Genomic DNA, 16,162 nt, shown 5'->3' on the forward strand with positions numbered 1-16,162 from the left:
TCTACATCATATAAACAAATAGTAATAAGCAAATCTTTAAATAATTTTTTAAATAAATGCATTTTTCTTTATTTTTATTTTATAATAAGAGGAACGCGCTGGCACAATAGTTAACACTGCTACCTCCCAGCATGAGGGACCCGAGTTTGAGTCTATAGCTTTGTAAACCTGTGTGTAGTTTGTACATTTTCTCCGTGTCTGCATGGGTTTCCTCTGGATGCTCCAATTTCCTCCCACAATCCAAAGATGTGCAGGTTAGGTGGATTGGCCGTGCTAAATTGCCCACAGTGTCCTGGGATGTGCAGGCTTGATGGAGACATGGAAAATGTGAGGTAATGGGGAATAGGGTGGGTTTGGGTGGAATGCTCTTCATAGGGTCAGTGCAGATTCGAAGGGTGAAATGACCTTTACCTGCACTGTAAGGATTCTATAAAATTAGTGATTGCGTGCAAAAACGGAAAACAAAATATTCCATTCAATTTACTGACAGGCTTCATTTTTTTTTCATTTGGATGTTCAGTGGAACAGCCCAAGACTAGAAAAGTCTTATGCAAAACAATATTGAGTGCTAGTATTCTTCATCATCGTAAGTCTTGTTCACTCCTCAAGGCATGCATAAGTAAGTTAAAAAATAGAAACACAGAATAAAATAATATGTTAAGGATATGCCAAACACGCCATGTCGTGCACAGTAAAAGTAGATGGATGCCTCTCATATTTGGTCTGTATGTTTTCAAAATTAGTTACTATTCTAAAAAAAATTAAGCATTTCCTTTCAGTAATTTTTACCAAATTACCATTTTTGTGCACATGATGACAAGAAAGATTTCACCCCTGCCGCCTTTTCAAGTAGTTCATTCATTCAGTTTGATGAATTATTTTAATTAGTCCGACTTGTCTGTGGTTAAGTTCCAGACACCACATTAGGTAGAACAAATTGCATTGTTAATGTTAATAACTTCGGAAATAATTGTTTCTCGACACTGCATGTTACTAGCTGTGTCATTAATGTTTATTAATTAATTAAAACCATTAATGTTATTTCATTAATAAAATATGTGTAATGTTAACTTTTTCTGTATTTATGTTGCAGCTAGTTTGGGTGGTGTTGGCGTGATTTCAATAGCTAGATAATCAAAATTACTTCAAAAATCAGAAAATCCTAAATATTGTTTGCTTGTCTGAAGAATTTCAGAGTGTTACATCTGCTCTCTTTAGTGCAGTATAATGAGGGGATATAGGATTATGTTGCATGAGTAAACTTTGACATTTCAATATAGTCTTTCCAGTCAACCAAACACTATTCATTCGAGCAAGAAATGAAGCTGAAGCTGTAACAAAAAAAAGCTCTGTATAACAGAGCTGCAGTATGATATTTATAACTCCATTAGTGTCATACTTTGCTTTGGGCCTGTTTTATATAATAGATGACAAAATTCTGTAACGAGTCGTGGGACTATTTGGATATTTCTGCCACCTTTTTAGGATTTTTTCTAATAACCAAACCTGAGAGAAGTGACAAAGCTTAAAAATTTTCCACTCTTCCCTTGACATTAGCCACAATATCTTTCATTATCTGATAAGCTACAAGCACTTTTCTTTCCCCACAGATTTTCTGCAGCTACAGCAACTCCTTTTAAAGTAAAGGATATGACAGGTATTCTCATTAGAAAGACTGCTAGTCAGTGCTGCAGTGCTTGCTGAAATATACGTCACAGGAATAATCCCAGTGAAAATCAATACCAACAAGATTTAACTGTATGTCTTGTAATTTGTTAAAAATAGGTAGAATATAAAATATTGATAAAATAGCTCAGTGTTTTGCTTGTTTTAGATCCAGAGAGCTCATATAGTATGACAGTCAATCCTTTCACTCCTAAGATTTGGTATCAATTCAGTCATGCAGAGCAGATAAAGATCTCCTCCTGCTCAGGGGTGTTAAAGGCCAGGAGTGAAATAAGTTTAAGCATTCTCAATCCATCTTCCATTGGGCTGAGATCCAAAGGACAAAGCTATTCTGAATTCCATTCTGTAAGTGAAATGGAATGGCTGACATATACAGGGTTTTTTGAAAAGAATTAATTAAAATGCAACATAAGAGATTTTTGACAAAAATAATGATATGTGGTGTTAAGAGAAATGTTGCCACAGAGATAGCGAGAGAGTAGAGGGTGAAAGGGCTTTTTCTATTTTAGAAAGATACTATGAATGGTATTCTGCAGGAATCTGAGGTGAACAAATGAATTTGTTGTTAATTTTACTGCCATAAATGATCAAGATTGTAAAACAATATTTAAATTTGTTGATTGCATTAAATTGTGTTGTAGCAAATTATGAAAAATACTTTGAAGGAGTACAGGATTATGGCAAGAAAGTGTTATTTGTTTATTTTTGAACATTATTTGGATTGCCAAAAAAACGATTAAGGATAAAACACAGAATTAGATATTCGATGGAATGTTCTGTAAATTGTTGAGGAGTGGAATGCAGGACCAATGCGCTGGTCTGACTCTGATCCCCAATCTCACCAGAATTTCATGCAGGTTTGCCAGTTAATGGCCAGCATGTTGTGTTATGTCACACAGTCAGTATATCAGTGCACCTTTAAGAGACAGTCCATTGTATCGTAACTGTATCATGGCAAGAACTTGTGCATGGAGGCCTCAGGCTGACCAGAAAATTCTTCGGCTCTTAACTCCTGTAATAAGTGTACTGGAAATATTTACAGTTCAATAATCAACCCATTTGGCCATATAAGGAAACACTTTGTGTGACTACCAGTTCTTAAGGTGGGATTGAACCCAGAATTTCTAGTCCAGTGAGGGAGGTGAGATGCCACCATTCTGATACAAGGCCTGCTCGCATTTGTAGAGTATCTTTAAGAACTCTGAATGTTTCAAAGTGCTTTAAGATAGGAGCTACACTTTAAAGGTAAAACACAAAATACAGCATCTCCTCTCTATGGCAAACTCCAATAAGCATCAATGAGATAATGAGCAGGTGATCAGTTTTGGGCACTGATTGAGCAGAATTCAGGGAAAATTCTCCTGTTCTTCTTCGAATAGTGCAGTAAAATTCTCTTGAAAGGCCCAACACAACCTGGGTTTGATTCTCCCTTTCAAAATCTTGGTCAAAACTTTAATAATATGAAGACAAATACAACCTTTTCTTATTTGACTGTATTTCTGTGAATGTATGTTGGCCTGAGAGGAAGTCAGTTTTAACTTTCTAACAGCAGCAAGGTCTGATGTGACTTTAATTTAGCTAAATATCCCAGGGAGCTGGGCAAGAACATTACCAAACAACATTTTGTACTGAGACAGGCAAGAAGATATCAAGACAAATGACCAGAAGCATTTAAAGAATGTAGGAGAGAGAAAGAGAGTGAGTTAGAGAAGCAATGATGTTTACAAAGTGAATTGTGGACATATTTCTGTTTGAACCAGCTGTCACAAAGCTAATCCCTTTTTTTCTAAAAGTTGTTCCTTGGTTCAAGGAGACTCTGTCTTTGATTTTTTTCAGAGGGGCAATAAACCGGGCTGGACTCCGATCAATCTGGTTTGGTACAGAGATTAAAAGGATTTTGAGAGGCCTTTTGTTTACATGTAAACAGATGAGACTTCAGGCCAAAGTGGTCTTGCTTTAGAAGTGAGCTGAAAATATGTTGCTGGAAAAGCGCAGCAGGTCAGGCAGCATCCAAGGAACAGGAGAATCGACGTTTCGGGCATAAGCCCGAAGAAGGGCTTATGCCCGAAACGTCGATTCTCCTGTTCCTTGGATGCTGCCTGACCTGCTGCGCTTTTCCAGCAACACATTTTCAGCTCTGATCTCCAACATCTGCAGTCCTCACTTTCTCCTTGCTTTTGAAGTTACCTGTATAAAAAGAGAGGAGCGGTCAGCTCTCTAGCTAGCTGAACTGAACTGATCAGTTTTAGTTCAGTCTTGAACTGGGAAGTTCAACAGGGAGCTCTGTAGAAACTCTCCTTCTTTTCTGCCTTTCAACTTCAACCTATAAGCATGTGTTCCATTTATACTGGGTTTTAAAGGAAGCTTCCTTATTGGGACTGTTGTGTACGTTTGGAACAGCATAATTAAGTCTAGTTGGATAGGCTGAATTCGGTAGGGGTTCTTTATTCTGTTCTTAATGTTCATTGTGTAATTTTGTGAATAAACTTTTTGTCTGTTTTAAAATCTAATAGTCAATCTAGCTATCTTACTCTGGGTAATTTTCACTATGCACTTACCAAAACAAGTTGCAGTCTAGGGTTGCCTGCTTAAGAATGTTTTGAGTGGTCTGGCCTAGTCCATAACACAGCCAACAGAGAGCTATGTCTGAAACTTCTACCTTTCAAGACTGAAAGGAAGACTGCCTGCTGTGATGTCAATGGGTCAGATTTTTGCCTAATATCTGATCAATAATCTGATAGAGAGGATCATCCATCCATTCTTATAGCACACAACCCCAAACCCAATTTTCACTTTATTGAAATTCTGTTGTGCCAGATTACAACCCATGCATTGAAAACACATATAAAGACAAAAAGAGCAAGTGAGTGATATATTATTTGTTTTTATTTATTCATTTTATGGGATGGAGATGTCACTGGCTGGCCAGCGTTTATTGCCCATCCCTAGTTGCCCTTGAGAAAGTGATGGTGAGCTGTCTTCTTGATCCACTGCAATCCAACTGTTGTGGTTTGGCCCACAATACCACTAGGGAGGGAATTCCAGGAGTTTGGCCCAGCAACAATGAAGGAACAACAATGTATTTCTCAGTCAGGATGGTGAATTGCTTGGAGGGAACTTGAAGGTGATGGTGTTCCCATATAAATGCTGCCCTTGCCCTTCTAGATGGAAGTGGTTGTGGGGTTTAGAAGGAGTTACTGGAGTTTGAGTGTCATTATTGCTCTGTGTTGCTAGCATTGTGTCTGATAACCTCCATTCTTCCTGAAAGATGGAACAACAAAAAAAAGTTTCTTGTTAAATAAGAAAAGAAGATGCTAAAAAAAGTCTCAAGGCAATCTAACAACGTCTGTGGAGAAAGAAACAGTGTTAATGTTTCAGTTTTAACCAATAATATTACCTTTCTTCTGTCAGGGTGGGAAAATTCCTATTCGGTGGACGGCTCCTGAAGCAATAGCCTACAGAAAGTTCTCTTCAGCTAGTGATGTGTGGAGTTATGGAATCGTAATGTGGGAAGTGATGTCATATGGGGAAAGACCTTACTGGGAGATGTCCAACCAAGATGTAAGTTATTGTCAGAGATGAATCTGTCAGTCAGGCAATAATTCTTTTTTGCATTTGCAATTGTATAACTCATTGTTTGTATCGTTACATCTGCATTTCAATAACTTTTAGAAGGAAAATGAGGGTAGATTTTCCAATCAGCACTGCCAATTCAACAAACATAAACAACAATGTAAGAAATAGTTACTGGAGGAAACCATATATCCCTTGAACTTGCTCTGCAATTCAGGCAATTTTGATTGACTATCAACTACATTTGCCTTCCTGTTCCCTGTCTCCCTTGACTCACTGAGGTACCAAACATCTGTTTATTTCAGCCTTGAAAATACTTAACAATGGAGCCCTTTGTGGTAAATAATTCCAATTTTCCTCATCCTCTGAGCAATTAAACTTCTTCTTATCTCAGTCCTAAATGATCAATCTCTTATCCAGTGACTATGTCCAATATTGTTAGCCAGAGAAATGAAACCCACAATGTCTCCTCTGTCAACCCCATCACAATTTTCTATGTTCCAATGAGATCACCTCACATTCTTCTGAATTCCAGAGAGTGTAAACCCAATTTATTCAATCTCTCATCATGGAACAACCTTCTCTTGTCCTCAGAATCAAGTCAATGAACCTTCACTGCATTGCCTCCACTGCAAGGATATTTCCTTAAATATGGAAACCGATTATCCCAGTGTCCCAGTCTCAATGAAGCCCTGGAGCCTTGTAGCAAGAATTTCTAATTCTTGTACTCCAAAACCACTTACAATAAAGATATAAATGCCATTTCCCCTCCTTGTTGCTTTATTTAGCTGCATTCTAGCTATTTTCTTGCCTTATACGAGTACACCCAAGTTTTTTTTGAATATCAACATTTTCAAGTTCCATGCCTTTTAAAGAATATTTTGCTTTTCTATCAAAGTTAGTAAATCCATGCTCCCTACATTTTTCTCCAACTGTCATCCTGATGCTCACTCACTTACTGTGCCTATATCTCGTCACAGCTCTTTGTACCTTCTCACAGTTTTATTCCTACCTATATTGTAAGAAAATGTGGATACCTTCCTCTCAATATGCTAGAAGTTACAGCTTTGCAATTTGAAAATTGTCCAATTTGTTCCGCTGTTAACCAATCCCCTAGCTGTGCTGATATATTAATCCTGAACTCCATGAGGGTTTACATGAAACCTTGTTAAATTATAGAATAGAATAGAATCACTACAGAATTATAGAATCACTACAGTGTGGAAACAGATCTTTCAGCCCAACAAATTCACATCGACCCTTCAAAGAGTAACCTACCCAAACCCATTTCTCTACCCTGTTACTCTACATTTACCCCTGACTAATGCACCTAATCTACACATCCCTATGTGCAATTTAGCATGGCTAATTCACCTAACTTGCATATCTTTGGACTGTGGGAGGAAACCGGAGCCAACAGAGGAAACCCATGCAGACACGGGGAGAATGTGCAAACTCCACACATACTGTAACCCAAGGCTGGAATCGAACTCAGGTCCCTGGCGCTATGAGGCAGCAGTGCAAACCACTGAGCCCGATACCTTTTGAAAATTCAGTTGTAGAAAATCTACTGGTTCACCTCTGTCGACCACATTTGTTACATCATCAAAAAACTCAAATTTGTCAAATTTGATTTATTTTCCATAAAAACAGGCTTTTGGATGTGTATTGTTAAGACAACTTTAATAATACTGTCCAGCATTTTCCTGACAACTTCTATCAGACTAAGGTAACTATAATTCATTATTTTCTCTGTCCCTGCTTTCTTGGATAGCAGTGTACATTTCAAAACTGTGTATCCACTATATCTGCATTCTGCAGATATTTCTTTTAGAAACCTGAGGTCTAGGCCATCAGTTCCAAGAAAGTTGTTAACTTTTAGTCCCTTAAAATCATTCAAATCTTTCACTCTGCTGATATTAGTTACCTTGACTTCCTTACTCTTTTTGGCATTTCTATTTCTGGTGTACAAGTTATGTCTTCTACTCTGAGAAAATATTTATTCAATGACTGACTTGTGATGTCATTACCCATAATAATTTCTCCTGTCTCTACTTTTCGGACACCACTGTTTAGCTACTCTTTTATATATATCCATAAAAGCTCTTACAATCTGCTTTCATATTTATAGTTACTCTCAGATTCTATGCTTTCCTTTCTTATCAACTCTTTTGGTGGTCCTTCGTTAGTTTTAAGAATACTCCCAATCCACAGACTCACTATCATTCTTTGCAAAATTATAAGCTTTTTCTTTTATTCTGGTACTGTCTTTAACCACCTTAGTAAGACTATGGACAGATCTTTCTTACTGAGCTGTTCATTTTTCAATTCAATATAAATTTTTAAGGGACATTTTGAGTTGTTTCCTGGAATGTTTCCCATTGCAAGTTTAACACCATATCATACAGTCCATTTACCCAATTAACCTAGCTGGATTCTCTCACAAACCACGTAAATAGCTTTCTTTTAAGCTTAAGGCTTTGTGCTTGGAGTATTTTGTTTTCAAGCTTAATAGAGAATACAGTTATTTTATAATCAGAATTCTTCAATGGATCTTCGACAATAAGATTGCTAATTAGTCCTGTCTCAATATGCGATACAACATCTAAAATAATGGTATCACTGAATGGTTTTACAATATCTTGCTCCAAGAAATTTTCATAAAAGCATTCTATAAATTCATCTTTTACACCATCTTTGCTAATTTGATTAGTTCAGTCTGTATGAATGTTAAATTCACTCAATTATTACATGCACATTTAATTTGTTATTCCACCAAGTTGCACATCATTCTGCCTTGAAACTATATTGCTGGTCTTACATCTTCACTGATCCAAAACCTGGGTCTCTATAGCTAACAGCACTGTTGGCTCCTTCCATTATTAGATTACAGCAGCTGATGATCACCATCTCAGGTAAAATTAAAGGTGGATAATAACTGCTGGTCCTGCCTGATGTATGCATAAAAGTCATCTTTATTCATTTTTCTATTCAACATTCTTCGTGGCCAAATTTGCACTTGACTGTATACACACTGGTTCCTATGACCTTATTTAGACATTAACTTGCATTGTATTTATCTGCTCTGATCAATCTCCCATTCTCACCTTATATTTTAATATCATCTAATGAAATTTTAGATTATGTAATAAGGTTTAATTCCATGATAATATGTTTTCGGGGGGGAAGTTGTGCTAAGAAGAAGCATGGTTCACAGATAGGATTAACAATGTTGTCACCATGATTAGCTCTGTGAGTCCCCAACTGCGCACACGGGATTGTGGAATTATCTCTCTAGTGTCTCCCTCAATATCAATTTATACGACAACACTCCATTTAAAATTATTTTAATTTTTCTAATGATAGTTCATGTCTTGCAATTTGCAACCTTGATCAGCTGCCAGCTGATCTGATCAGCTGTTTAGAATGAATTTTTGAATCTGCTGAAGGGATCTCTTGTGTGACAGGAAAGGCCCTGCAAAATCTCCAACAGAATGCAGATTAAGCAACATTCCCATCTGTTCACTGACAAAACAAAGTACAGGCAGTACAATTGTTTTGGCGGAAGTTTTAGTATTTTCTGCACAATGATTTAGGATTCTGATAGGCAAACATTTCACTTGTTTTAGTGACTAAGGAAGAAATGTAGGCTGAACATACATCTACCCTAACATTGCAGAAGTGCGCAAATGGCAGGATAATGAAAACAGAACCCAATCCATTGGGAATACTACTGATAAACTGAACCTCAAATGAACTAAAGTCAGTTGTGTTTGCAAGACCGGTCAAGCTAAGAAGTGATTGAGTTTACAACCTTTGACTATCCTGAAACTTTTGCTCATTATGACAGAAGGGCAGAGTCATTTGTTTCAGCTCAACTGCTAAGAAAAGCTCTACAAAATGTTCTTCAACTGTTTAGGGTAAGAAAATGTTTTCAATTCTCATCCTTCAACCTTAACACATTGGTATGTGAGAACAGGAGGAAGGAGAAAAATGGGACGGTCACATATAATAATACATCAAAGGAAAAGGCAACCAGCTTGAGGTAAATTTCCATCAAACGCAGGAGTCAATACAGCTCCTTTGGGGATGAATCAAAAGAAGTCTGCAGTAGTTGGCACTCAGGAAGCATGGAGAAGCTTGTGGATTAATGTTCACAATTTTCATTTCATATAATTAGATGTCCTGTAGTTCAATGCCAGAACTCTTATTTCTGGATCAAAGTTCTGAATTCAAATATTACTTTTGAAATTTGTGCACATAATCTGACTTGATGCTTTTGAGCTGTACTGGAGGAATCCTACATTGTTGGAGATATCCAGCCCTCTGAAGTGGAAGCAAACAAATCCACGGCATTGTCTGATACAAAGCGTGGGTGGGGTGCAGAGGTTCTTGTAGTGTTCTTAAAAATCAAAGGGTTCCATGAGGAAGTTTATCTGCTCTACCAGATTATTCCTCAGGGAGTGAGGCTGAAAATTATCACCACTGTATCATACTGTCCCCTTAAACATCAAAGAGTGAATATTACAAAGCCATTTTATTTTTAGTGAGGGTTTTTTTTTCATTGTGTTACCTCACCAGCATATTTCAGTGTTGTTCCTAAATACAAACCAGTGTTCCATCTAGATACTATTAAAATCCAGCAATGTCATTGAGCAAGTAAATATGATTCACCTGGTTGTGTAAATGCAGTAAAACACCAGCTCAGACTTCATTGGCAATTTGGTTTATTTTTGTGCTGTTATGATCTATAGTTTAGGTCTCCCTCTCTTCCTCATGATAGAAGTCGTGGTCCGCAACTAAAACAATAGGTAATATTTTCACCATTGAGATGGTAAATAGCCATTTCATTTGCAGATGGCCTGTAAAATCAAGAGAATCAAATGTTATGGTTATTTTTTTAAAAATGGTGGAGAAGGTCTGGCAGCATCTGTGAAGAGACAAATTGCTTTCCATAGATGCTACCAGACCTGTTGAGTTTCTCCAGAACTTCTCATTTCTATTTCAGATTTCAAGCATCCACAGTTTTGCTTTCATCCATTTTATGGTTACATTTCCTGCCAACTCCATCTATGCTTTTAGCCTTGGGCTTGATGGAGAAAATGTTTCCACCTGAAGAATATGCGGTGCTATCACCTAATGCTCTGTTTTATACAAAACATTAAAGCTAGAATTATTCCATACAGGTTGAAATGAACTAAGGGAATGTGCAATAGCCTGAAGATCTCTGAGTTGCCTATTTGCTTTGTGTTCCCAACTGTAAGGTACTTACTGGTACAAGGTTGGGCTTGAGAAAGTAAATTTTGCTCAGACAAAGAAGTCGTAGAAGTTTAATAAATAAATCCAGGCAGCAATATATGGTCTAATTGAGTTATATACTTCCTATTTTTGTTCTTGATTATGGGATATGCTCTATCATTTTTGGTAACCCTGCTTTTTATCTTATCGTCTACTACCCTCCACCATTCAAACACAATCACTGATCTCTTTTATGGTGGATACCATCCAACTGATGCCCTTGAGGTATCCAATCAGACTGGAACTGTTATAATTTACCATTCATTCATATATTTCTGGACCAATTAAGCAACAGACATGAGAAGAGCACTTGGCTGTTAATGAGTGTACTTATACTCTTCCATGACTATTCACAATTCCTATTGTTACACATGGACCAGCTTCCTGTTTTTCCACTGTTGTGAGTAACTGACATGTAACTTATTCTGTTTTTATGCTGAAGGCATAATTGATTCATTGATTCAGTTGGTGTGTTCTTGCAGCAGGTTTAACCAGAAACCAGTTGTGTAGGTGAGTAGAAATCAGCATGACAATAGCACTCTCTTGCACAGGAGCCTCTATGCAAATCACAGCAACAGAAAGCCTCCAGACACTAAAAGGACAACATCTTTTCTCTCCTGGTAGAAAGGTAGCAATGAATGGGAAGATAGCAAGCTCTTCTCTATCATTCGTTTCTGTAAACTGCTGTCTATAACCAGTGATTGAGAGGTGGAACAATTAATGTCCCAGCTGCACTTTGTCTTCACTAAAGAAAGGACTTGGAAAGAAGTAGTTCAATGGAGATGAGAAGAACCCAGAAGAAGCCAAAGCAGACACAGAATCCTGTGTATTGGTGCTGATGAAACATGTTGCTCTTTTTTCTATCCTCCACCATAATACATTTTTTGTTTGCGTCATCTCCATGTGCATGTCACAATTTAAGATGGGGTAGAGTTTAAGCTAAAGAGTTAGAAGTTGGTATGTTATATTTATTTGCCTGTGGTTAGAACTGATTTGTTTGCAATAAACAATCGTTCCTTGTTAAGTACAGAAACCTGATGGGCACATCCTATTAATCTGAGTTAGTCAAACAGAGAAACTGAGATTTTGAGTAATCTAATTAAATCTTTTTTTAATAGATATTTTTATTGAAAATTTAACATATTTTTACAAGTTTACAAATAAAAAACCCAAGTATAAACATTGATATATAATTAAATCTTAAATAAATAATAACCAAAATTTAACAAAAGAAAAATACCGAGAGAAAAAACAAAACTCAACTAACTACTAATCTAACCTACAACTAACCAGAGTGTATAATTAAGCCTCTTACATTATTCAAATAAGAGAAAAAAAAAACAACCAACGGATAACACAGAAATTGGGTCGTGAGATACATGCTCGGAATGTGTTAACATCAAATCGTAACAAAACCCGTATTCGTGCGGGATTCCTCTCCCGCACCAGCCAGGTTCGCCATCTCAATTAAATAAAAGCCCTTGTTAGGATAGCCGAAAAATCTGTATTTATATAATTAAAGAAGGGCTGCCATATTTTATGGAATAATGCGGTCTTTCGGTGCACCATATTTGTAAGGAAGTCAAGGGGAATACATTCCATAATTAATCTGTGCCAATTTGAAAGTCCAGGGGGGCCCTCAGCCACCCAGTTTACCAAAATATTCTCTTCCCGTGCATATCCAGGGAGGGTAAGTTCAAAAAGCCCAAAAGGAGAGATACAGGGTCCACTCTAATTTCCGCTCCTAAGATTTCTGTCAGAGCACTTGCTACTTTAGTCCAATATCTACGGATCTTATGACAGGTCCATAAGCAATGTACAAGAGTGCCCACCTCTAATTTACATTTGGGACACATTGGAGATGCTCCTGCCTTAAATTTTGCCAATCAATCCGGTGCTATATGGGCTCTATGAAGTATCTTCAGCTGGATAGCCTGAGTTCTGTTGCAGATGGTGATTCTTCTGGTGTTTTCCCAAATGTCATTCCACGTTTCTATAGAGATTTGTAGTCCCAAATCCTGATCCCATGTTTTAAGCAGATTGTTCATACCTCCCGATACTTCATCATGTAATAAATGATAAATAATATTGACGGAAGATACCCCCATTGGTCGTAGCACTCTACATTCTCTATCTGATTTATAAAGACTATCTAATAATGTAATCTTTTTCTGTATGTAATCTCGAATTTGGAAGTATCGAAAGAGGTCTCCATTAGGTAATCCAAATTTCTGACGCAGCTGTTCAAAAGACATCAGGACCCCTTCTTTAAACAGATCCCCTAAACATGAGATACCCCTGGATCTCCAGAGTTTGAAAGTGGCATCTGTAAGCCCTGGTTGAAATCCCCATGCTCCCACTATCGGAGCATTGGGGATGTTTTATGTAAGTTGCCCTCATTTTGCCGCATTATATTCCAAGCTTTAATTGTGTTTGGTATTATAGGGTTTTTACAGTGAATCGTAATGATTTTCCTCTTGTCTGAAAATAAAAGGTTAATAAGTGGGCATTTTACTTGAGAAGCCTCGATGTCCAGCCAGATTGATTGTGGATCAGACAAGACCCAATCAGTTATGTAACTTAATAGGGAACTTAACTGATATTTCCTAAAATCTGGGAAGTCCAATCCTCCCCTTGTCTGTGGAAGCTGTAGCTTCTTCAGCTTAATGAGGGGCCGTCTATGATTCCACGTAAAGGAACCCAACCAGCCATATAATTTACGTAGTGCCAGCCTCGGCAGCATCACCGGAAGCATTCTCATAGGGTATAGGAGACGGGGCAGGACATTCATTTTAATTAGTGCTATTCTACCTAGCCAGGAAATTGGAAGATGTCCCTATAACTGGAGGTCCTATCTTATCCTTTCCAGTAAATGCACAAAGTTAGCCTTGTATAACTGACCAAATACTGGGGTAATAAAAATGCCTAGATATAAGAAACCCTCCAGGGACCACCGAAGGGAAAGTGGGATCCGTCCAATAAGTGGGATATACTAGCAAGGCCACCCATTGGCATAGCCTCCAATTTTGAGAAATTAATTTTATAGCCTGAGAATGCACTAAATGTATTAATAACTTGGATTAAGGAAGGCACGGACATCAAAGGATTACTGAGAAATAGAAGAACATCATCTGCATAAAAGTAATCTTATGTTTACCTGTACCAATCCTCAGGGCCATTATATTAGGGTCAGCCCGTATAGCTTCTGCTAGTGGCTCAATTATTAGCGTAAATAGCAATGGCGAAAGAGGACATCCCTGACGGCAACCCCTATCCACACTAAAGCTATCGGAGCCTAATCCATTGGTAACCACAACTGCTTTGGGATTACTATATAATGTTGAGACCAATTTGGTAAACACCTTTCCAATGTGTAAAACAACTATGACCATTCAACTCTGTCGAATGCTTTTTCTGCGTCTAATGAGACTACTACTCCTGGTATCTTTCCCTGATGGCAGGCTTGAATCACATTCAAAACCCTTCTGACATTATTGGATGATCTATGGCCCTTAATAAACCCCGTCTGATCCTCCTTTATGATATGTGGCAATACCCTTTCTAGCCTCAATGCTAACGTTTTAGAGAGGATTTTAAAATCTACATTTAGCAAGGATATTGGTCTGTATGACACACAATCTTCTGGGTCCTTTCCTTGTTTGACGATAAGAGAGATATTCGCCTCTTTCAGCGAAGGCAAGAGACAGCCCTGACTGTATGAATAGTTATACATGTCCAGAAGTGGACCAGCCAATATTCCTGTAAATTCTTTATAGCATTCAGCTTGAAAGCCATCTGGGCCAGGTGCCTTACCGCTCTGAAGTTGCCTGATTGCATCAAGTATTTCTTGGATGGTTAGGGGAGCATTTAAGACTGATACGTGTTCCGGAGTTAGGTCCGGAAAGGTCAGGTTTTTAAAAAATGACTGCATCCTCCTAGTCCTGTCTTCGCAATCCTGTGATTTATATAAATCAGAATAAAATTTTCTAAAGATTGCGTTAATCCTTTTATGATCATGAGTCAAAATACCCGTACTTTCCTTGATAGACGTGATAGTTTGAGGGGCCTTCTTTTTCTTTGCAAGAAATGCTAAGTATCTCCCAGGTTTATCAGCAAATTCATATAACCTTTATTTTGCAAATAATATTTCCCTCTTAGCACTTTGGGTAAACATGGTGTTTAGAGCTGTCCTAAAAGCCGTAATCCTTTGCAATTTGATAATAAAAGGTCTATCAGTGTATGCTGTTTCAGCCGCTTTTAAGCGAGCTTCGAGCAGGCGCTGTTGTTCTCCCTTTAATTTTTTCTGGGTTGCTGAGTATGAGATGATCAAACCTCGCGCGTAAGCTTTGATGGTCTCCCACGTCATTGATGGGTTGCTAGCTGTACCTGAATTAATTTCTAAAAAAGTTTTAAATTCTTGAGAGAAGTACTTTACAAATTTACTATCTTTCATCAGGAAGGGGTCCATATGCCAATGCTGGGGGGATGTCTCATTGTTCCTTGCCTTGATTTCCATATATACAGCAGCGTGATTGGAAATTGCTATACTGCCTATTTTACAGGATGATATGGAATTTTTAAAAATTGAGGGGGCAAAAAACATATCGATTCTGGTATGACATTTATGTGGATTGGAGTAAAAAGAAAAATCTCTGCCCTGTGGATGAAGGCATCTCCATACATCTACTAGTCCTAATTCTTTGTTCAAATCCACCAATCGTCGAGATCTGGGAGATACTCCTGCAGTACTCTTGGGAATCCTATCTATTTCCGGATTTATAATACAATTAAAGCCTCCCCCTATAATTGTATGACAAGCACTGAGAGCCATCAATTTTGAGAAGGCTTCCCTTATAAATTTAAAAGGATGTGCCGGGGGGCAATACAAATTTAAAAACCCCAAATTCCTCTCCATTTATAAAGGCTTTAATCAGAGCACTTTGGGGACAGTGACCACAATTGGTTGACTTTTACTCTAGTGATGGAGAGGGATAAATGTGCACTGCAGGGCAAGAGTTATAGCTGGGGGGCGGGGAAATTATGATGCGGTGAGGCACGACTTGGGCTGCGTGGCTTGGAAAAGTAGGCTTCAAGGCAAGGGCGCAATTGATATGGGGAGCTTTTCAAGGAGCAACTATTGAGTGTCCTTGATAAGTATGTACCTGTCAGGCAGGGAGGAAAGGGTCATGTGAGGGAGCCGTGGTTTAATAAGGAATTGGAATCCCTTGTTAAATGGAAGAGGGCGGCCTATCTCAAGATGAGACGTGAAGGTTCAATTGGGGCGACTGAGAGCTATAGGGTAGCCAGGAAGGACCTGAAGAGAAAGCTAAGAGCAGCAAGGAGGGGACATGAAAGGCCCTTAGTAGATAGGATTAGGGAAAACCCTAAGGCTTTCTACAGGTATGTTAGGAATAAAAGAATGACTAGGGTAGGAATAGGTCCAGTCAAGGATAGTAGGGGGAAGTTGCGTGTGGAGGCGGAAGAGATTGGGGAGACACTGAATGAATACTTTTCTTCAGTATTCACTCAGGAACAGGGCATTGTTGTCGATGAGAATACTGAGGCACAAATAAGTAGAATGGATGGCTTTGAGGTATGTACAGAA

At 38.1% G+C, this 16,162-nt stretch overlaps 1 protein-coding gene and 1 long non-coding RNA gene across 5 annotated transcripts in view; one reads left to right on the forward strand and one right to left on the reverse strand.

The window, feature by feature from the left end:
- The window catches only part of epha6 (eph receptor A6), a 674,628-nt gene that overhangs the window by 634,731 nt on the left and 23,735 nt on the right, over positions 1–16,162 (forward strand). For all 4 annotated transcript variants that reach the window (XM_043700793.1, XM_043700796.1, XM_043700794.1 and 1 more), the window contains exon 15: positions 5,098–5,247. In XM_043700793.1, coding sequence (XP_043556728.1) covers positions 5,098–5,247 — 150 coding nt within the window. The remainder of the gene's footprint in view (positions 1–5,097; positions 5,248–16,162) is intronic.
- LOC122555108 overlaps positions 4,807–16,162 on the reverse strand; it is a 47,619-nt gene continuing 36,263 nt past the window's right edge. The window contains exon 3 of the long non-coding RNA XR_006313173.1: positions 4,807–4,947. This is a non-coding gene — a long non-coding RNA (uncharacterized LOC122555108). The remainder of the gene's footprint in view (positions 4,948–16,162) is intronic.

This window comes from Chiloscyllium plagiosum, chromosome 12, assembly GCF_004010195.1.
Source record: "Chiloscyllium plagiosum isolate BGI_BamShark_2017 chromosome 12, ASM401019v2, whole genome shotgun sequence".
NCBI lineage: Eukaryota > Metazoa > Chordata > Chondrichthyes > Orectolobiformes > Hemiscylliidae > Chiloscyllium > Chiloscyllium plagiosum.